The 24,218-nt window shown below is 40.7% G+C and overlaps 1 protein-coding gene across 3 annotated transcripts; it reads left to right on the top strand.

The window, feature by feature from the left end:
* Nucleotides 1-22,705, top strand: PCNP (PEST proteolytic signal containing nuclear protein). 3 transcript variants are annotated; one of them, XM_077482478.1, is made up of 5 exons: nt 1-163; nt 10,023-10,243; nt 14,738-14,809; nt 18,539-18,594; nt 22,139-22,705. In XM_077482478.1, the coding sequence occupies exons 1-5, from the start codon at nt 73-75 to the stop codon at nt 22,257-22,259; spliced, it is 561 nt and encodes a 186-aa protein (XP_077338604.1). In that variant the 5' UTR covers nt 1-72; the 3' UTR covers nt 22,260-22,705. The 3 variants fall into 3 exon arrangements, with proteins under 3 accessions (XP_077338604.1, XP_077338603.1, XP_077338605.1); XM_077482477.1 differs by having other exon boundaries at nt 86-175; XM_077482479.1 differs by lacking the exon at nt 10,023-10,243 and having other exon boundaries at nt 99-163.
* Nucleotides 22,706-24,218: the final 1,513 nt, after the last annotated feature.

The raw sequence follows: 24,218 nt of genomic DNA, 5'->3' as shown, positions 1-24,218 counted from the left end.
GATCTGACAATAGAGCGTGAATAGGTTGTGAGTACTGGCGGTGGAACGTCTGTACTAGAGGGACGTTTCTCTATGGTACTTGGGAGGGCGGGGGGCTGGACGTTTGGGAGCAGTTACGTCATGGCTGCCCAGAAGATGGCGGATAAGAAGGGAAACCATGGAGGTGATATGAATCGTGTGTGATTTGATATACAGAGCCTGCTGGGCTCGTTAGTAATGTGCACACGGACGGAGCTCGATGGGTGTCGTGCTGAATGGGGCGTGACTGGACAATTGCTCTGTGTTGTATAGGAATAATAATGGTTGCAGCTGCAGTGTTTTGTCCAATGCAAATGCTGCTCATTATAGGTGGAGCGGTACTTCTAGCTGCTGCCTCTCGGTGTATGGAGATCATTGTATTGGTGAGGCCAGGGGGATGAGCAGACGTCTTCCTCTACCTATCTTACTGATACAATGTATTCAGTGTATGCCACGTGTCATCATTTCTAAAATACCATTGGAAGCCTAACATTGCCTTCCTAGCATTGGAAGCCTAACATTGTAATCCTAACATTGCCTCATTGTAATGCAAGAGCTCAGGGAGGGGTATTTACTAAGACTGGAGCAGCTGTGCATGGCAACCAATCCCCTTCTAGCTTGTTCAGTTAAAGGGAAAACAAAAAACTAGCATATACAATTGTTATACAAGCCCTATTGTTATAAATTACCTCTCCAATCTGCAGCCACTGTCATTTTTGTAAAATGCAATATGGCGGCGTTCTGTACACTGACCCCCCCCCCCCCCCCCATATGTAATTTCCTGCTTGTGTGATGTGATTGGCTCACTGATTAATAATATTTATCTTTTTCTTCCCAGAAGTCTATACTAAGCTACAAATCCAGATTTTGGGAACAAAATTTTTAGTTTTGGTGAGAAATTACCAAAAGGGTTAACCACTTGCCACCCAGGCCAGTTCTGGCATTTCTCTCCTGAATGTAAAAAAATCATTACATTTTTTATTTTTATTTTTTTGCTAGAAAATGACATAGAACCCCCAAACATTTTATGTGTTTTTTTTTTTTTTGTTTTTTTTAGCAGAGACCCTAGAGAATAGAATGGTGGTCATTGCAACAATTTATCTTGCGCAGCAATTTTTCGAACGCTTTTTGTTTTTGTTTTTTCGGAAAGAACAGTTTCATGCTTTTAAAAATAACAAAGAACAGATAGGTTAGCCCAATTTATGCATCATGTGAAAGATGAAGTTACACCAAGTAAATAGATACCTGACATGTCACACTTCAAAATTGCACACGTTCGTGGAATAGTGCCAAACTTCAGGACTTAACCACTTGCCGACCACCGCACGGCGATGTACATCCCTACTTTTGGGACGGATATCGTCGGATAGCTAGCTGCCATAACCCCGGTATCCTTGTGTTCGGCCAGCGGTTGGTTACAAGATAAAAGTGGTCTCTGCGGCGGATTCGCCGCAAGATCACTTTTAACGATGGCGGGAGAGGGGGCCCCCTCCCGCCATGATCCGGTGCTCTCTGCCGCTTACTGGAGCTGTCGGCAGAGGCGATCGCATCTGTCTCCTTGGTAGGTATGGAGATGAGTGAGGGGAAGATGGCTTCCATCCGTCTCCATACCATAGCAGGGCAGAATCAACGTCAAAACGTCACTTCCGCCCATACATCTTAAAGGCACATTTTTCTGTTGTTGTCTTTTAATCAAAATTAGAGGTCGACCAATATGGGTTTTTCTCTGGCTGATGCCGATATTTAGAAATCATGGCGGCCGATATATGATGCCGATTTTTAATTTTATTTTCCTTTTTTTTTTTTTTTTATCCCCCTTCATCTCATAAAATCTAACAGACACCTTTGACACTGGGGCATTTTTCAGGCGCTTTAGGGCTAAAAATAGCGCCTGTAAAGTGCCTGCAACATGGCTCCCCTGCAGTCTGTGTGAAAGACAGAGTGCTTTCACACTGAGGCGATGCGCTGGCAGGATGTTAAAAAAAAAAAGTCCTGAAAGCAGCACGTTTGGAGTGGTGTATACCGCTCCTCCACCACTCCTGCCCATTGATATAAATGGGCACCACTGCCGAAGCGCATGCAATGCGATTTGGCAGCAGTGCTTCATGGGCACATTTAACCTCTTCCTCGGCCGCTAGCTGGGTTATATGCGTCCCACTAGCAGCCGAATAGCACCGCTAAAATGATGGTAAAGAGCCGCTAAAACTAGCAGCATTTTACCATCAACGCCTGCCCGCTCCAGTGTGAAAGCAGCCTTCATAAGTGATACAGAAAAGTTCTTACATTTAAACATTTATTAAACAAAACAAACCTCCAATCAGTTTACTTGTATGTATGATTTAGATTAAAAAAAACAAAAAAAAAAACTATATGTTAAATAATAACAGGTAGTCAAAACTTTTGGACAAAAAAAAATGGGCTAACTTTACTGTTTTTATTTTTTTTAAATCATTAGTGTATTTTTTCCCCCAAAAAATAGCATTTGAAAGACCTCTGCGCAAATGCCGTGTGACATAAAATATTGCAACAACCGCTATTTTATTCCCTAGGATCTCTGCTAAAAATATATATATAATTTTTGGGGGGTCTAAGTGATTTTCTGGCAGAAAATACAGGATTTTTACTTGTAAGCAACAAGTGTCGGAAAAGATTTAGTCTTTAAAGTGGTTGTATAGTCCTTTTTGGGACTTTTACCTACAGGAAAGCCTATAATAATGCTCACCTGTAGGTAAAAAAAATATCTCCTAAACCGCAATGCGCCACTGATTGCAGCGGCGCATGCGCACAGGGGATTCCCGGCTGAAAGTCCGGCAGACGACGGACCCTGCTGGGAAGAAATCTCCCGCGCGCATGCGCGGGTGTGACGATATTGCGACTCCGGCCACTCAAAGCGCCGGAGCCGTGATACCCGGAAGAAACGCAGAGGGAACATGTCAGCTCCCTCGGCGTAGATCGGACCAAATGTCGGGGCTTCGTTCTAAGGTAAGTATTTCATAATGAGCTAGTATGCGGTGCCTTTTCCTTTGCAGGTAGGAAAAAAATATAAAACTCATCAGCGGGTATACAACCGCTTTAAATGGTTAAACTGAGAACTCTACACACTGAGTTGAGTTCATTCATTCAAGTGTAAACATTGTATCTCTTTACTCTTTTCTTGGCAGACTGCCCAGAGAGGAGGAAAGTCACTTCTATGAAGACTCAGGTCCGGTTCACACTGAGGCAGGCGGGACGTGACCACTGCGGCAACTTGCAAAACGACTTCTGTATAGAAGTCAATGCAAGTCGCCCCAAAAGTCGTACAGGAACATTTTTCTAAGTCTGAGTGACTTGAGCAGCTCCGATTAGAAAAGTCGCCTGACGAGTCGCCCCTGTGTGAACCGGCTCTCAGGCAACCTGCACTGACTTCTATTACAGAAGTAATTTGCAAGTCGCGCTGCAGTTCTAAATCGGCCTTTTTATCAGCCGATTGATTAAAAAACTGCAAATATCGGTCGACCTCTTATCAAAATGATACTTTTTTTTTTTTTTTGCATTTAAGTCCAAATATGAGGTCTGAGGTCATTTTAGGAGATCCTGTCATGCTTTTTTTCTATTACAAGGAATTGTTTACATTCCTTGTAATAGGAATAAAAGTGACACAATTTTTTTTTTTTTTTTTTAAACTGTAAAAATAAAAGGTAAACTAAATATGAAAAAAAAAAAAATGTAAACGCACCCTGTCCCGCCAAGCTCGCGTGCAGAAGCTAACGCATACGTGAGTAGCGTCCGCATATGAAAACAGTGTTCAAACCACACCTGTGTGGTATCACCGCAATCGGTAGAGCGAGAGCAATAATTCCAGTCCTAGACTTCCTCTGTAGCGCAAAACATGCAACCTGTAGAATTTTTTAAATGTTGCCTATGGAGATTTTTAAGGGTAAAAGTTTGTCGCCATTCCACGAGTGGGTGCAATTGTGAAGCGTGACATGTTGAGTATCAGTTTACTCAGCATAACACTATCTTTCACAATATAAAAAAAAAAAATTGGGCTAACTTTACTGTTTTCTTTTTTAATACAAAAAAAGTGTATATAAAAAAAAAAAAGGAAAGAGAGAAAAAGTGAGCTTGTAAGACCGCTGCGAAAATACGATGTGACAGAAAAAATTGCAACGACCATTTTATTCTCTAGGATGTTAGAAAAAAAATATATAATGTTTGGGGGTTCTAAGTCAATTACTTGTAAACACCACATCTAAAAAGAGGCTCTGTCTTAAAGTGGTTAAAAATCCCCATAGGCAACGCGTTAAAATTCTTTACTGATTACATGTTTTGAGTTACAGAGGAGGTCTGGGGCTAGAATTATTGCTCTCGCTCTAACGTTCACGGAAATACCTGACATTTATGGTTTGAACACTGTCTTCATATGTGGGTGGGACTTGCATATGCGTTCGCTCCTGTGTGCGAGCACATGGGCGCTTTACATTTATTTTTTGTTAATTTTACTTTTCTTTTTTCAGTTTGACCCTTTTTTTTTTAATCACTTTGTAAACATCCCTTGTAATAGGAATATGGCATGACAGGTTCTCTTTACGGTGAGATATAGGGTCAATAAGACCCCACATCTCACCTCTAGGCTGGGAAGCCTGAAATAAAAAAACGATCTCGGGTTCCTGGCTGTTTGAATGCAGAGGCCGGGCATGACGTCATAACATTGCACCCGGCCTCCGAACGATCATAGAGACTCCGGCGACCATCTGGTCCGCCGGAAATCTCTTTGGTAAACATCCGGGGCTGGTGGGTCCATTCTCCGACTCACTGATGGGAGCGGTGAGTCGGTAGAAGCACCAGGGGGAAGACATCCCCTCTCGCCGTCCATAAGAATGATGAAGCGGCAGAACAACCGCTATGATCATTCATATGGTGTAGGGAATCACCGGCTAAAAAAGACAATATCTGAATGATGCCTGTAGCTGCAGGCATCATTCAGATATACCCACTCAAAGTCAAAGATGTCACATGTGGGCGGGCTGGAAGTGGTTAAAGTGTCACTAAACCCAGGACCATGCATTCACTATATCTGGTCTCCCGCAGATAAATACCTTTTCTCATCAGCATTATATAGCAGTCTTGTGACTTCTATCAATGTCTGGTTAAAGCTTGTAGGAGGCGTTTTCATTCTCCTCCCCTGCCCGGGACACACGATCAGAAAATCGTACGAAAAATACTGCTTTTGACACGATCATAAGATCAGATCGGTAGTACAGAGCTTTTCAAGAGCCGATCAGCACAGTTCATCCGATATTATTTGATCGGACAAGCACGAAAATATTTTTCATACGATGCCAGATCTTACGATTTTCATTTAACCACTTACTGACCTCCGCACACAGATGTACGTTGGCAGAATGGCGCAGGCAGGCAAATGGGCTTGTTCGTACATCCCTTTTGAATTTGGCGCATGCCTGCAGGCCCCGCAAACTTGATGTTCGCTGGCGGCCCGCAGTTGCGGTGAGGCGTGGCAGGACGGGGAGATGCCTATGTAAACAAGGCATTTCCCTGTTCTGCCTAGCAACATGACAGAGATCTACTGCTCCCTGTCATTTTGTAGTGAGATAATCCCCCCTCCCTAGGACACACTTAACCCCTTGATCGCCCCCTAGTGTTTAACCCCTTCCCTGCCAGTAACATTTACACAGTAATCAGTGGCCCCAAAAAGGTGTCCGATATAATGTCACAGTCCCAATAAAAATCACAGATCGCCGCCATTACTAGTAAAAAATAATAATAATAATAATAATAAAAATGACATAAATCTATCCCCTATTTTGTAGACGCTATAACTTTTGCACAAACCAATCAATATACACTTATTGTTAATTTTTTAATTGTTATTTAAAAAATATATATATATATATATATATATATATATATATATATATATATAATTTCGGCCTAAACTGTGGAAGAAATTATTTTTTGGGGGATATTTATTATAGTAAAAAATAGTGCTCTTTTCAAAATTGACGGTCTTTTTTGTTTATAGCGCAAAAAATAAAAACGGCAGAGGTGATCAAATACCGACAAAAGAAAGCTCTATTTGTGGGGATAAAAAAGACGTAAATTTTGTTTGGGTACAACGTTGCATGACCGCGCAGTTGTCATCTAAAGCGGCGCATCGCCGAATCGCAAAAAATGCTCTCATCAGGAAGGGGGTCAAATCTTCTGGGGCTGAAGTGGTTAATCAGTACAGCTGTCATTCGAAAATGCATTACAACACATGACATCACTTCCAAATTTTCATTCTGTCCTAAGAGAATTTTTGTGACTTTAGTAAAGTCATCAGATTTGAGAAAAAAGAAAAAGACTCTCTAGCAATGCACACCAAACTCAGCATGTGCAGAGTGATGTTAGATGCTCTCTTCTATGAGGAGATGGATTGGGGACTGTGGAAAAAGGGAGGATCAGAGAAGACAGGATTATACAACCTTATTACACAATGTGGAGGATTAACCCCTTAGGTGTCACAGTGAGAATATTAGGTATGCTCTGCTGCATATACAGACTGATTTTACTGTTGTGAGTTTAGTAACACTTTAAAGCTGAACACCGGGCAAAAAATAAATAAATTCCAATGCAGTGGGGCTGTACCCACACTGCACAGGTCAGCTGCTCATTTTTGTCTCTGGGATTGGAGAAAGGAGATACACTTAAGCCTCTCACCAAGACCGGTGCCTGAGGCTCCTGTCCCCCTGCTGTCCAGCGGTCTTGTGTGGTGGCCTGTTCCTGATGTCATCATGCCCATAGACCTGCTCTGGATGCGAAGACGTCAGGAACAGCCCACCAATGGATTGTGGGGGAGCACAGTTTGCAGGTGGAACAGAGGATCGGGTGAGTATGTTTTCTCCAATCCCCTAGAAAAAAAACAGCAGTTGATCTGTGCAGTGTGGGCACAACTCCCCTGCATGGGAAAACTTTTTGCATGGCGTTGGGCTCCTACCACTTTTAAAGGGATGCAGACCCTGCCAATTTCCTCAGTGTACTGCTAGTGTATCAGCTGATTAACCACTTCCAGACTTTGGGTGGTTATACCAAATTGATGCCTGTAGCTGCAGGCATCACCCTGGTACTTTTTATTTTTATTTATTTTTAGAGCCGGCTCTCTTGTAATAGCAATTGGAGTGGCTTACTAGAACCATCCTGCCTCACGCCGCTGCTTTCCACAGCTTTTTGGGCTCTCCCGTCCCCAGATCTATGCATAGAGTACCTGTCCCATGCCTATTTCTGTGTTACATTCCCTGTGATGGCAAAAAATTAAACAATGAAACGCACACAATAAAAAAAAAGAGAAAAATTAAAATGCTCGTACATAGTGGTGAACGCGCATATCAGTCCCGCAAGAACACAAACAGCAATCGTCCCACACATGAGCCGCGAACGTCCAATCATGGGCAGTAATTCTAGCACTAAGCCTCCCCTATAAATCTAAAGTGGTAACCTGAAAAGGCTTTTAAACATCTCTTATGGATAGTAAAATGTATGATGTTTTTTCGCCATTGTACGGGTATGTGCAGTTTTAAAGCGTGACATATTTGTAACATTGTACCATCATCTTTTATATTTTCCAAAAAATTAGGTTATGTATTGTTTTATTGCATTAGAATTTTAAAAAAGTGTATCCCCCCCCCCCCAAAAAAAACACATTTGAAAATCCACTGTGCAAATAACATGTGACATAAAAAAATGCAACACCCACCATTTTATTCTCTTGGGCCTCTACTTTTAAAAAAATATATAATGTTTGGGGGTTCTAACAAATTTTCTAGCAAAAAAAAAAAAATTGATACATGTAAACAAAAAGTGCCAGAAAAGACCTGGTTTGGAGGTGGTTAACCGCTTCAGCTCCAGAAGATTTTACGCCCTTCCTGACCAGAGCACTTTTTGAGATTCCGCACTGTGCCGGTTTAACTGACAGTCGTGCGGCGTGGCTCCCAAACAAAATTGATGTCCTTTTTTTCCCACAAATAGAGCTTTCTTTTGGTGCTATTTGATCACATCTGCGGTTTTTATTTTTTGCGCTATAAACAAAAAAATAAAAAAAGTGACAATTTTGAAAAAAAACAATTTTTTCTTTGTTTCTGTGATAAAATTCTGCAAATTATAAATTTTTCTTCATAAATTTTGGCCACAATTTATACTGCTACATATCTTTTGGTAAAAATAACCCAAATTAGTGGATATTATTTGATCTTTGTTAAAGTTAGAGAGTCTGCAAGCTGTGGTGCAAATCATAACAAACATGTTATACTTGCCGCCTCTGTGCACTTGGTTTTGCACAGAGCAGCCCGGATCCCCCTCTTTTCGGGCCCCTCTTTGCTGCTCCTAGCCCCTCCCTCCTTTGAGTGCCCCTCAGCCAGCAGCTTGCTACAGGGGGCACCCAAGGCGAGTCAGAGCTCCGTGTATCCATTCAGACACGGAGCACTACCCTGATTGGCTGCCTGACAGCCGTGGGAGCCAATGCTGCTCTGTCTCAGCCAATCAGGAGGAGTGTCCTGGATGGCTGGGGGAGATCCTGGACATTGCTGGAGAGAGAAGGAGCTCAGGTAGGTAATAAAAGGGGTGCTGGGGGGCTGCTACACACAGAAGGTGCATTAAGATAAGAAACCTTCTGTCTTTACAACGCCTTGAATGTTATTCAACCATGCATTTTTGCATTATCATGAAAAGATGTGACCTGTTAGAAACACTTCCCCTCTATTTCTGTTTTGGTGGCAGCTGCAAAATTTGGGATTTTCCCTCACTTTTATTCCCAGTAATCAGGATAATTAGTGAGCCAATCTCCATACTGGGGACATAGACAGCAAAACCTGAGTGTACTGTATATATCCCCTCACCGATCCATACAAATCTGAATAAAACATTTTGCCTTTAGTTCTACTTTTAGGTTTAAAAATACAGGTTGGATTCCTGTTATGTCAGTGGTACAGTGTGGATGATGATTGTGAGGCTGCATTGGACCTTCTTTGCGCTTCTTTAGGAGCAGCAGGTCCTATTAGGCTAAGTCCAGTCCTGCTCATCTGATCTGGGGGTGCAATAAAGAAACGTCAGGGGGGCATATTAACCCTGTGTGTGAGTCATTGACAGTTTGTCACAGATGCAGGGAACTAGTATTCATTTGTTCACTGGGCACATCTGTACCACCAGTCACCACCCTAAAGTAATGTCTGACTGGCATTGCAGAGGTAATGTAGGAGTGAACAGGGAGCACTAGTATGTATTGCGCTTCATTCGACTAGAACAAATAAAAATAACCTGTGCCCCCTATATGTCACTACCAGAGTCCCATCTTATTGCAGGGTCATCATCAGTCTCCTTTTACACCATGGTTCCCATCAAAGTATCCACTTATATCATGTGTCCCCATCAGAGTGTCCCCTTGCATCAACTCTTCCCTTAGGCTGGATTCACACCTGTGCAAATCTGCAAAATGCATAGGTGTGAATCCAGCCTTAGAGTTTACCTTACATGTAATGTTTCCATCAGAGTGCCCCCTTACATTAATTGTTCTCATCAGACCAGCTCATGGATTATTGCACTCTGAGCCCGAGAGGGGGGGGCGGGGGGTGGCACAACTAAAATCTGGAAGAGGGCCCACAGCTCACCCCAGCACCCTCCTATATCCTCTGTATTGAGATGCATGAGTTGCAGGTTTCTGTTTGAATGTATGTATTCACAACTACACCCATCTGGAAAACCATGGAGTGAATGAGCCAGCCTGTAGGTATATAATTATACTTTTATAGATGCCGTATTATTAGATTGCAGTTAGAATTTCATTTTTATATACTGTCTTTTTTTTTTTTTTTTTCCTTAAGTTTTTTTTTCTCTTAACCCTGTAAATATGTTGGTGTGGGTTTCTTGCCTACACAAATACTAAGGTGCATTTTGGTATCTTTTGTGGTTGCTGTTCCCATCATTCAGCCCAGTAACCAAATGCTCATCTTGGTAAGTTGTTTCAACTTCACCAGGACCAGAAGAAGAGGCAGAAAATGAAGTGAAAACTAAGACTGTTTCTTCCAGCAATGGAGGGGAAAGCTCGAGCCGAAGTGCAGAAAAAAGGTCCGCAGATACATCTTCTGATGAGTCCAGCACGCAACCCTGTCCACCTAAAGTCTCCAAGGTTGGATTTGCCGTAGGGGGTCAGATTGGAAAAAAGTCGCCATCCATATCAATCAAGCTTGGTGTTGCTGTACGTAGGATATGAAACATTGCTCCATCACAATCTATAGTGTTATTATGTCATAAACAGACTGCTGTTGGAAATGTGTCTAATGTTGGCATTGTTAACTATTGTTCTATTTAAGTACATCAGTGCTAGTTTTAAATGTTAATTGCAATGCAGAAAATGTATTAGAAATGCAAAAGGCTCGCAATGCAATAACCCACTACAAAAAAAAAAAAAAAAACAACATATAATCCAGGAAGCATAGTCTGAAGTCTCTCAGCCCTTACTTTGTAATTGTAAACCTTTATTTACCATATGTGTCATAATCTAGCCATAATTGTACAATATGACCATCCCAAGCCATTAAACTGAATAAAAATCACAAAGCAGAGCTCCAACATGCAATTGACTTGGAGAGTCCTTGTTTGATTTTGACCTTGCCTTGTTGATCAGCCCTGACAGGATAATTGCCAGAGAACCAGTCACAAAACAGACCAATTGACTAGTTTAGGAAACTGGGCATGCTACACACACCCAATGCCAGGTGTTGCATTGTACAAACAGTGGCTCTAATCTAACAGCTGCTGTCAACAAGGCCATCTGACACAATGTTTATCAGAGAGATTCAAAGTAAGGTTGTTACCTTTGTATCTACTCTGCTTCCCTCATCTGCAGATCAGACAGATAAGATTTAATCTATAAAATATGTTAAAGCAAGCTGGCTAAAAATAAATACACCTTTCCCTTCAACCGTTCTGCTGATTTATATATATATATATATATATATATATATATATATATATATAAATTATACACATACACAATTATATATTTTCATTAACTGTTAAAGTGTCACTAAATTAAAAAGAACCCTTCCTAATAATCACTAATAATGTTTTGTGTTTTGTGTTTTTTAGCTAACAGTGGCCAAAAACCCCCCCCAAAAACTACCTATTACCAACAGGAGCCAGCCCTTTGACAATTTCTATACACAAGGGGCATCTTGTGTTACTGTGACTGGCTGTCACCGTGATCACATGATCAAGATCCCTAATAACCATGACTGGGATCTGTCGGTGAGAGCACAAACTGCAACACCAGTTGTGCGCTTAAATGCGCCTCACAGCATTATGTAGGTAATCGAATAACACGTGCCTTTAGATATATTCTAGAATACTGTGGGAGCAGTGTTAATTTTCATGTCCGATTACGATTTTGTTTTAGTAATAGTCTTTTGACTAAAATTTAATTTTCTTTTTGATATAAAAAAATAAAAAAATAATTTTTTTTTTTGGAGATTTCCAGTTTACATGTGTCAAACAAAAAGAATGACAGAAAAATAAAATGGTATATTAGATTAAATGTACAATAGGGAAAGGTACATTTACAAGGCTTATACCTTGTTTCCCCAAAAATAAGATCTAGCGTGATTGTCAGTGATGGCTGCAATATAAGCCCTACCCCCCAAATCAGCCCTACCCTGTTTCCCTGAAAATAAGACCTACAAGGACTTTAACTAGGGCTTATTTGGGGGGTAGGGCTTATATTGCAGCCATCACCGACAATCATGCTAGGTCTTATTTTCGGGGAAACAGGGTATCTAACCCACTAACAATGTTTCATTTACTGCATTGATACTATGGGGGTTGATTTACTAAAACTTGAGAGTGCAAAATCTGGTGCATCAGCTTTTATCTTTGCCTTGTTCAAAAAAAAAAAAAATCCTGGAAGCTGATTGTTTCTATGCAGAGCTGCACCAGATATTTCACTCCAGAGTTTTAGTAAATCAACCCCAGTGTCTTTGTACCGAATACCTTGCAGTTTTACTCACAAGAATAACATGCATGTAAATAGGTAGTTATTAACAAAATCTTCATTTGCTGTATAGTGGAAGCATTTAGTCGACTAAAATTAAGCATTTCTCTAGAATGGCCAAACTTATGTTATTCTTTATAGTATTCAAGAGGAAGTAAACCCTGATGAGTTTACTTCCTCTTTGATTCCCTGCAAAGGTAAAGCATAATGGACTACTATGCATCGCATAGTAGTCCATTATGTGTGACTTACCTGACACAGGAGCCAGCGATGTCACCGCTGTCCCCTGTAGTCAGGCGCATCCATCTTCTCGGTGGGTCTCGTTGGTCTGCCGCTGTCATTCGCCGAAGCCGCGATGACGTCACTCCCACGCATGCGCACGGGAGCCGACACACGGCATCTTTGTCGTTGATGATGCCGCGCTCAGTGCGCGCTGGTGTCTACGGCGCATGCGCCGTAGACAGCGGTGCCCGTCTTCGGGCAAATATCTCCTAAACCGTATAGGTTTGGGAGATATTTCTTGGACCTACAGGTAAGCCTTAATCTAGGTTTACCTGTAGGTCAAAGTGTGTTGTAAGGGTTTACAACCACTTTAAGGTTGTAACATGCACTACAGACACAGATTTAGCTGTGATATAATGTCTTTATAAATAAAACCAAGTTTCATAAACAAACAAACAATATTTATTTTTGACAAACAGAAGCGCAACTTTAAAATATAAAGAAAACCCAAAAAAACTGTAAACTCTATTGGCTGTAATGCCATTGCACGTATTACCTGAATGTATTACCAACCTTAAATATTAAGGGGGGGAAAAAAAAAAAAAAAGCCTTTTTCTTAATTTTTTTTTTTTCTTTCAGCAGCTTAGTAAATGCCCCCTACTTATTCTTATGTAGTAGTGCAATATATGTTTAATATGTGCTATTACAGGCTGGGGATGGAATTGTGTTGCCAATTTAGATAAAGGCCAGCAGTGCAGTGTTAATTTTGAGGTCAAATTTCGATTTAGTTTCAGTCATAGTCTTTTGACTAAAATGTCATTTTAGTTTAAGTCTTATTATAGTAATCTAAAATGTTTTAGTCAACTAAAATCTCCAGTATCAGCGTGAATTTCGTCAACAGAAATATTTTCGTCAACAAAATTAACACTGCATTGGAGCCCCTAAATATAGAAAGATCTGTTATGCAAATCTTGACTTGCTAAAATAAGTTTGCCTTCTGCTGTCTGTCATGAGTGATAATATATTCCAGTGCAGGTACACATTAATGCTTAACTCTTGAAAACTAAAAAGTCTGCTCTTGCAGTGGGGCTGTGCCTGTACTGCAAGGGTTAAAGAGCAAATAAACCCTGATGGGTTTTACTTCCTCTCTTGCTTGCTGCCTGCAAATGAAAAACATAATGGGCTAGTATGCATCATGCACCCTGTGTAGGCAGCGTCCATCCTCTGGCCCCTCTTCCTTCCAGGCCGTGGACTCTGGCTTTGTGATTCGCCGGAGCCACGTGACATCACGTGAAATAGCTCCTAAGGGGCGCACGTTTAGGAGATCTTTCCACTATCTATAGGTAAGCCTTATTCTAGGCTTGCCTATAGGTAGAAGTCCAAAAAGTGTGTTTACAACCACTTTAACTACTTGTTTAGTCTAAGGGACAGGAAAAACACTTAAGCTTCCCTGAATCTGCACTTTGCCACAAAACTGCACTCTGCTGTGCTTCAGCAGTGGATTATCCCTATGTGTGGTCATGTCCAATGCAAGACTATGGACTCTGCATCTGTTGTGATGACATTAGATTGCCAAAGCATGGGGGGACATTAGAGGACCTTAGATTGCCAAAGCATGGGTGGAAAGTGGCTGCAGACAGATCTAGCAGCGCAGAGGAACGGGCATGTAAAAGTTCTTTATCAAGTCCCCTAGACATAAATGAGCAGTTAATTCTTGAATTGTTCGAGCAGCCCCACTGCAAAGGAGAACTTTTTATTGAGCTTTTAAAGGATAAGTACTCCCAGGTGTGACAGGGAGCCCCCCACCCCCACTATCTGTCACAATTTGCAAAGCATATGGCTTTGCAGGGCCCTGCCCATGTCATTCATTCATAGTGCTTTGTGAGTGGAACACTACAAGGTCTGGCAGCCTTTGTGGGTGTTGACTTGTAGTTCTTAATGAACTACCATGGTGCTGTTGAGTGCTCTGGTAGTTCATTAATGCTTCCTGTTTGTAACTGCTTGGCCTTACAATGTACAACCAGGCAGCTTATACCCAGGGTCTGCAAGAGCCCTGCGTTGTACCCACGATCTGCCAATGGTGGTGCCATGCTTTCAAGGCTCCCAATAAAAAAAATAATGAATGCAAAATATTTTTTACCTGCAAAAAGATGTGCATTTATTTTTTAAAGAAGTGAACTTTTCCTTTAAAGTGACCCTGTCAGTTGTCCATAAAATCCAATGACTGTTCACTGCAATAAAAGAGGTATTATAAGTATCCCATTAAGTGACATAGGGATGGGAAGATGAAAGGGCAAGTGGGTGTGGCATTGACATAATGGCCTGCCATGTACAAAGGCATTTACCTATATTTTATTTATTTTATTTTTTAGGGAGGGTTATTTACATACATTTTTGGAAAAGTCTGCTTGATATAGAATACATGTATTTCATTTTTTTTCTTTTTTAATATAGAAATATACATTTCTTTCATTAATTTAGAAACCCAAGGAAGTAACTCCTGCCGCTGTTCCAAAAAAGATCTCTGTAGCAGCAGTATTTAATGAAGATGATGTAAGTAAATCCATCTGACATTTTACTTTTGATATCTAATGAACACAGAGTAAAACAGTATGGGGGTGATTAATTAAAGGAATAGTTACTGTTCACTTAGCAAAGTGGAGGTTTACGTAGTAAATTAGATGAAGTGCTTTTCACTTCCAGTTCGCAACCTTTCACATGCCAGAAAAATTTAATATTCCGTCGTACATGATTGTATATTCAAATTTAACCACTACAATACAGGGCACTTTCGCCCCCTTCCTTCCCAGCCCAATTTTCAGCTTTCATCGCTCTCGCGCTTTCAGTGACAATTGCGCGGTCATGCTACACTGTACCCAAATGAAATTTTTATAATTTTGTTCGCACAAATAGAGATTTATTTTGGTGGTATTTATTCACGACTCCGTTTTTTATTTTTTGCGATATAGGCGCAAAAAAGCGGAAATTTGGAAAAAAAACAATATTTTCTTTTTTCTATTTTAAAAGAAATCCAATAAAATCAAATTTTGTCATAAATTTAAGCCAAAATGTATTCTGCTACATGTTTTTGGTAAAAAAAATTCCGTTAAGTGTATAATAATTGGTTTGTGTGATCACGGACATATGTACGCAAATGATCATGTACATATGTGTGCAGGTGATTACGTACATATGTGTGCACATAATCAGTGGGACATATGTGGGGGACATGTTTTTATTATTAGGGACATGTGTTTTTATTTTTTGGGGACATGTATGTTTTGGGGACATGTGTGTTTATGGGGACATATGTGGGGACTGTGTTTACACTGTGTGGTGTGTTGTGTGTTTACACTAGACTGAAGATCAGTGAGTAAAAAGCTGTAAAAAACAGCTCATACTCACTGATCATCAGCCGGCTGCAGCAATCTGCTCTCCTCTCCTCAGCGATGACTTCTGTGTGAGGAGAGGAGGAGTCGATTGCCTAGCAACCGGCTGTTTGTTTACATCACATGACGGCCGTGATTGGACACGGCCGTCATGTGATCAGGAGGGCCAATCACAGAGCCCTCCTGCCGATCTGAGATGCGCCGTGTCCCGGTGACACGGGTGCATCGGGATCGCGCCGCTGCGCGGGCACGCGCGCGAGCGATCCGCTCCTCCTGATGGACGTTCCTGAATGTCCTATCAGGAGTAGACGGCTCCCACCCGGCCGTATATGTGCATTGGCCGGGTGGGAAGTGGTTAAACACAGGTTTACCTTATTCATGAAGATACTGTACACTTTTCAGAAACCACTTTCTCTTTTCTAAGTGAGATCCTTCAATAAATCAAACCCATGTATATAATACCCATTTGATCCTATCATTCGTTTTGGGAAAAGAAGGCCTACCTATTGAGTATAAGTCATGCTCCTAGGAGTCTGGGGACTAAGAAGGTGTGTTTGCGTCTCCCTTGTGGGCAATACCCCACACTACAGGCAAAGGGTTCTTAGTTCCTCTGTCCTGGCTTAGATCATAGATGCTGTCATCTTTTCTGATATTTTCTCATTTTATTACTAAAGTTTTTTGTTTTTTTCCCTCATTGCCATTTATTTAATAGTGCTTTCTTCAGGATTTGCTTTAGGTTGCCTTTACATAGGTGTTGCTACACAAATCTTCATCCAGCACTCATTAAAATGCTGTCAGTATTAGTGCATGTCTAAGGCTGGCCATACACTACACCAGGGGTTGACAAATTTGCTTGGAATCTAGGAGCCAGCTAAAAAAGTTAGGAGCCAGGTCCGTGACGGCGATCTGGACCTGTCCCTGGCCTGACATGGAGACGAGTGAGGGGAAGATAGCTCCCAGCCCCCCCCCCCCCCCCCCCACCTGTCTCCAAGTCATTGCCCATAGCTCTTAGAGGGACATTTTTAAATTGCATTTTAGTGTAAATATGAGATGTGAGGTCTCTCTGACCCCAGATCTCATATATAAGAGGACCTGTCATGCTTTTTTCTATTACAAGGGATTTTTACATTCCTTGTAATAGGAATAAAAGTGACACACATTTTTTTTTTTTTTTTAAAAGAACAGTGAAAAAAATAAAAATAAGTTAAAATAAGAAAAAAAAATGTTTTAAATGCGCCCTGTCTCGCCAAGCTTGCGTGCAGAAGCGAACGCATATATGAAAGCGGTGTTCAAACCACACATGTGAGGTATCGCTGCGATCGGTAGAGTAAGAGCAATAATTCTAGCCCCAGACCTCCTCTGTAACTCAAAACGTGCAACCTATAGAATTTTTTAAACGTCACCTATGGAGATTTTAAAGGGTAAAAGTTTGTCGCCATTCCATGAGCAGGCGCAATTTTGAAGCGTGACATGTTGGGTATCGATTTACTCGGCGTAACATTATCTTTCACAATATAAAAAAAAAAAATTGGGCTAACTTTACTGTTGTCTTTTTTTTTTTTTTATTAAATAAAAAATTTTTCCCCAAAAAAAGTACGCTTGTAAGTCCGCTGTGCAAATACGGTGTGACAGACAGTATTGCAACGACCACCATTTTACTCTCTAGGGTGTTAGAATAAATAATAAAATATATATATATATATATATATATATATATATATATATATATATATATATATATATATATATTATAATATAATATATATATATATATTTTTTTTTTTTGTTTTGTTTTGTTTAGGGGTTCTAAGTAAAGGGATGGAGAAAGACTGGCAGGCAATCCCATTAGCATTGTTGGTTGTAATTCCAACGGCCACCACAAGAGGGCGCCAGATTCCAGAAGGAACCATAGGATCACAGAAGGCCTCAAAGCCGGGGGCTCAATTACCGGCCGCCTGCGGCGCGGCCCGTCGCGATCGTGCGCGGTGGGTGGGGGGGGGTCCACGGAGACGGGATACCCCCAGCTATGCTGCCCCAGGCGCAAGGTCGCTGATTCTAGTCGCCAATGCGACCTGGCGACCGGGTTTTGTCGAGCACTGCACTAAACAATTTTCTTATTCAATTTCCTTTAGATTTACCTTCAGCTATGTAGTACAAGGGCCTGTCTGATTGCATACAAATTGAAATGGCTTAGGTGTGACCTCCATATTATATGGTTTTGGTAAATCTAAAGGAAAGTTGATCAAGAAAACTGTATGGCCAGCCTTAGACCTGAACATAACTCCTTCAAATGAACATATGGAGGGCATTTATATACAACTCCAGTGGAGCAGTTCTAAGTAAATAGTCCAGGCAACATGGTTTACAAAGTGATGCAAATGCGTAACATGTTCTCCTGTGTGTGCTACCTCATTTATCACAATAATAGTGACTTTTGAAGGTAGAAAACTACAAGAGAAAGTGTTTGAAGTGTACATAAATTAGGCCTTAGAGAGATCTACGCTCTTCATCTAATCAACAGTGCTGCTTTGACCTAATAAATAAGGTATATATATTGTGTCCTAATAAATAGGGAGTTGGTTTGAATATAAAATATTTTCCTTGCTTGGTCTTGGTAAGAGAAGTGCTGCAATGATGATGTGTAATAGAGGGGAGCATTGTCTGGATATAATAATCTACTGGGGCCCTTTATTGACATGTTTTGATCCTTATGAGATGCTAAATGGTGTTGATGTGATTCCAGAACACCAGATATCTAAAAATGTTTATATGACTCTTGGATTTGTGTGTTAAAATATTGTTGGCTATAAAGTTATGTTTCTGGCTCCTAAATTTTGGAAAGGTTTGCCCGGGCTGGTGCTGTTCCTTATTTTTAAATTTTTCTGAATTTCAGAGTGAACCTGAAGAGATGCCACCAGAGGCAAAGATGCGGATGAAAAATATTGGAAGGTAACATTAACTGCTGATGATTTACAGTACCATTTTTATTTTATTTTTATTGAAAGTTGTTAGCATTGTCTTCTAAACTGGACTGCATTGGGAATTTTTCATATATGTTGCCTGGTGGATTTTTTTTTTTAACTACAGGCCCCCTTAATGACAGACCATTTTTTGCTATTCAGCACTGTTCTACGGAGCTCCGCCCAAAAGAGGGAGTTCAACTTGTTTGCACCACTCCCCCCCCCCCCACATTTGGTAGGGAGGGGGGAGTGGACACCTGGTTTTGACAGGTCCGAGCTAACCCTTCCGTCTCACATAGTAATAGTAATGGTGATGTTAGCTGGAAGTTTGGCCCCTAGGTCCTAGAAGACTACAGAACCATTCACGAGGCGCGGTACTCGTGCATGCACAGTAGAAAATCAGCTGTGAAGCTGAAATGCCTCACTTCCTGTTTCCCTTACTGGATTTCCGGTGCCTGCACCCAAAGCCAATTGACAAATCGGCTTGGTGAGGACATCGCTGGATCCCTGGACAGGTAAGTGTCCTTATATTAAAAGTCAGCAGCTACAGTATTTGTAGCTGCTGACTTTTACAGTTTTTTTTTTTGGGGGGGGCGCTCCTCTTTAGCAACTGCGTGGTCATGCAACACTATATACACATATATAGCTTTTTTGTAATGCTATTTGATCACCACAGGGTTTTTTTAATTTTGTATTATATAAACGAAAAAACCCTAACATTTATAAAAAAAATAAAAGTAAAAAATAAATTTATTTTTACATCTCCAATTAAGAAAAATCGAAATTCTTAATAAATGTAGACCAAAATGTATGCTGCTACATGGCTTTGGTCATTATATACACATGCACAGAGTTGTGCTCATAAGTTTACATACCCTGGCAGAATTTATGATTTCTTGGCCATTTTTCACAAATGATTTTACACAATTTACACAAAAACATTTTTCACTCATGCTTAGTGTTTTGGCTGAAGCCATTTATTATCAATTAACTGTGTTTACTCTTTTTTTAAAATCATAATCACAACAGAAACTACCCAAATGACCCTGATCAAAGGTTTACACCCCCCCCCCCCCCCCCCCGTTCCTAATACCGTGTATTGCTCCCTTTAACATCAATGACAGCTTGAAGTCTTTTGTGGTATTTCTGGATGAGGCTCTTTATCTTCTCAGATGGTAAAGCTGCCCATTTCTCTTGGCAAAAAGCCTCCAGTTCCTGTAAATCCTTGGGCTGTCTTGCATGAACTGCACGTTTTGAGATCTCCCCAGAGTGGCTCAATGATATTGAGGTCAGGAGACTGAGATGGCCTCTCCAGATCCTTCACTTTATTTTGCTGTAGCCAATAACCAGTGGACTTGGCCTTGTGTTTTGGATCATTGTCATGCTGAAATGTCCAATACATCCCATGTGCAGCTTCCTGACTGATGAATACAAATGTTCTTCCAGTATTTTTTGATGCCATACTGCATTCTTCTTGCCATCAATTTTGACCAAATTTCCTGTGCCTTTGTAGCTCACACATCCCCCCCCAAAACATCAGCGATCCACCTCCGTGTTTCACGGTAGGAATGGTGTACCTTTCATCATAGGCCTTGTTGACTCCTCTCCAAATGTAGCGTTTATGGTTGTGGTCAGAAAGCTAAATTTTAGTCTCATCACTCCAAATGGCTTTGTGCCAGAAGGTTTGAGACTTGTATCTGTGCTGTTTGGCGTGTAAGCCGAATACTTTGTGGCATTTGAGTAGTAATTGCTTTCTTCTGGCGACTTGACCACGCAGCCCATCTTTCTTCAAGTGCCTCCTTATTGTTCATCTTGAAACAGCCACACCACATGGCTGAAGTTATTTGTGGGTTTTTCTTTCCATCCCAAACAAGTTTCCTGGCAGTTGTGGCTGAAATTTTGGTCTACTTAACCGTGGTTTGGTTTCAGCAGAACCCCTCATTTTCCACTTCTCGATTAGAGTTTGAACACTGCTGACTGGCATTCTCAATTCCTTGGATATCTTTTTATATCCCTTTTCTGTTTTATACAGTTCAACTACCTTTTCCCGTAGATCCTTTTGACAACTCTTTTGGTTTCCCCATAACTCAGAATCCAGAAACGTCAGTGCAGCACTGGGTGAAAGATGCAAGGGTCTAGCAGGAGTCCAGAAACTCGCTGACCTTTTATAAGCACACACTAATTACAAGAAAACAGATCACAGGTGAGGATGGTTAGCTTTAATAGCCATTCAAACCCCTTTGTGTCAACTTGTGTGCATATTATCAGGCCAAAATCACCAGGGTATGTAAACTTTTGATCAGGGTCATTTGGGTAGTTTCTGTGTGATTATAATTTAAAAAGAGAAAACACAGTTGATTGATAATAAATGGCTTCAGCCAAACACTAACCATAAGTGAAAGAAAAGTTTTTGTGTTCATCATTCATATTCTCTGAAAAATGGCCAAGAAATCATAAATTCTGCCAGGGTATGTAATAAAAAAAAAAATATATATATATATATATATATATATATATAATGGAATTACGCCGCTCTGATGGATGCTATACTTGAAATGGAGGTGACTGTAATAGGGAGGCGGCCAATCCGAGGGCTAACAGACCATTAGTGGAAGGGACAATAATGACACTAATACATTGATCAGATATAATACCATACCCCTATATTAATGACACTAGCTGGAAAGGGGTTAACATCAAGGGGTTAACTGTGTGCCTAACAAGTGTAATATGTTCTGCTTTTACTAACGGATCTGGCTGTTTTTTCTTTCTGCTTCTATGTAAACACAGTGCTCTGCTGTTATTGGCTACAGATGATCAGCAAGTCTCAGGCATAAATTGATTGATTGACCAGGACCTGTAGCCAGTGACAGCGTGGATAAGCAGGGAGCACACACATGCTAACCCTGACCCGAAACAGGTTGGATGGCGTAAATGTACTGTGAGCAGGCAGGAAGTAATTAATTAAATGAAAGATTTCCCTTGCAATAATTTGGTCAAAAACAGCTTAAAGGGGTTGTAAACCCTCGTGTTTTTTCACCTTAATGCATCCTATGTCGGGGGGGGCAGGGTCGAGTCCGGCATTTGTGCCAAGGCATGTAAGGGCATGATACTTTGCCCAGCTGTGCCATTCTGCCAACATATAAGTACAGGAGCTGATTGGGAACCGGTTAAGTGGAGTATGCCTGTACTGTATATCATGCTTACAGAAGATAGACGCTATTAAGACTGGCTTCCTCATCGACATGGCAAACATCAAAACTGACCAGTCAAGAATTTTCTTGTATTTAAACATCTGAATAGGACGGTCTACCAAGCAATAGAATATAAGCAATTTCTAAATGCCTTCCTAAATTATAAAAAAAAAAAATATATGTTTTTACATATGGGAAGGCTGTTTATTGAATGTAATTAAGGTAGAAGAGAGAGAGAGAGAGAGAGAAAAAAAAAAGCTTTGTAGCATAAGATTTTGTGAAATGTTCTCCAGTTCCTATCCTACTTTAACATGTGTTCATTTGACAAACTCTTTTTAGGGACACACCGACATCAGCAGGGCCAAATTCATTCAACAAAGGAAAGCATGGATTTACAGATACCCAGAAACTATGGGAACGAAATATAAAATCGCGATTAGATCATGTTAAAGATGACTGAAATGTTTGTATATTTGTGTAAAAGCCTTAGAATATTGTGTTTTCGCATTCAGAATCTTCCTCCCTTTTTTTATTTTTATTTTTTCTGTTTTGGGTTGCAAATCTTTACAGTTGGATACAAGTGAGTTTTTATTTTTTTTTTATTTTTTTGTTTCCCTTTTTTTTTTTTTTTTTTTTTTTTTTTTTAATACTGGAATACATTTGTAAAAATATCTATGGATATTTAATTTTGTATCCAGTTTTCAGATGTTTTGTCTATAGTTTTTTTTTTTCATTTGTCAATGGGAATAAATACGCTTGTTGTTATGTCCTGAGAAGTGTGTATATATGTTTTGTATCTTGCCCTTAGCGGGACATACTCTTCCTGTTTTGTACATCATCGGGAATTGTTATCAATATGAAAATGTTTCAAAATTAAACATATTAAATCATGGTATGAATAAGAAATTCTGCTTTCTTTATGTCTAGTGCAGGGATGGACTATGCATTTTCCCAAGGGGTCACATGAGAAACTGGGACTGTTGTGGAGGGACAATCCAGTAGGCTGAACTTCATTCTGCTCTAATAAATATTGCAGGCCAATGAGTGACCATAACTAGACATGTAAACACGTCTAGTTATGGTCACTCCCACCCCAAAAAACAAATTCATATAGGGAACCAACCTCGTGGTAAGCTAACACCTCCTTTAGGCCATACATACAGTCAGAGTAGCCTGTCTATGGGAACACCATGAGTATATTTTTTTTAATATATATTCCTTCTACTTTATTACACGCCCTCGGTATCTGATGTTACTTCTGCAACAAGGTGAACGTTAAGGCCAACTGGGGGGGAGTGAAGGCTCAGCTCCTTCCTTGAGGGGTGGAGAGAGGGACCTGGCACCACATGCCCTCAACTGCATCATATCCTTGTTGTCCACCAGTCATTCCACCCCTGCTACATGACCAAAGCTGTTTGTAATGGGAGAAAGTGTGACCGACACCATCTTGATGACCAGAGGACCAATGAAGGTGGATGAACAGCCACTGCTATCTTGTTGACTGGCCAGCCTAAATCCAGAGACTACACTCTGAGCCATAAATCAGTGTCACATCATGGGGGGGGGGGATAGGGCCACCGCCATCTCTTCTAGACCTGATCTCCAACACATTACTTCAAATACGTGTAGGCACACATATGTAAATTGTGAAGAAAAAAAAATATCAGTCACCTTTAAAATAAAAGCACTGTTGTGCGCATGGTGTATACTTATTTATATTTGATTTCCGATTGATCTCATGTAGGCTGGATGTGGCCTGAGACCATAAAAATCTCAGGTTTTGTCTAGTGGCATTCTTTAGCCTTTGTAATATGTAAAGCCCAGATTAACCCTAAATTCATTTGGTTTTTGTGAGTTCCCTGGTCAGATCAGGATGGAAATGCTTCCCAAGCCACAGGAAAATATACAGTGGGTAAGGGTTAGAACTGCTGCTGTTTTTATTTTGTGTATGTGCCTTATTGTCCTGGAGACAACTGACGCTCTATTTCATGCTTTGACATCACACAAACTAAGCCACAATCTCCCCAATGTGGTCTGAAAAAAAGAATAACAAACAAAAAATAAGAAAATTTTAAATCTGGTTGGGGATAGAAAAACACCCAATAATGTGAAATTTCCTAGCTCCAGGTTGTTATTCTTCATACAGAATTTGGGATCATCCACCCGTTTTTAGGGTGGAACATGTAACCTGTTTTCCAAAGCTGCAGACGTAAAAGCAGAGTTTCACGGGTACCCAGCTCCCACTTCCGCTCATGGCACCGAGCGGAAGTTTTCCTCTCCCCTTCAATTTTCTGGGACACATCACAGGTCCCAGAAGATTGCCTGGCCCTTCAGAACACGTAGTGCATACCCGCAAGCTGTCGCAGCTGGGTGCCCACGCTTGTGGAGAGGAGTGAGGCTTCGGGTGGCCAAATCGCTG

This window comes from Lithobates pipiens, unplaced genomic scaffold, assembly GCF_037356315.1.
Source record: "Lithobates pipiens isolate NorthernLeopardFrog02 unplaced genomic scaffold, aLitPip1_a1.2 Scaffold_16, whole genome shotgun sequence".
Taxonomy (NCBI): Eukaryota; Metazoa; Chordata; class Amphibia; order Anura; family Ranidae; genus Lithobates; species Lithobates pipiens.
This window is presented reverse-complemented; position numbering and strand designations above follow the sequence as displayed.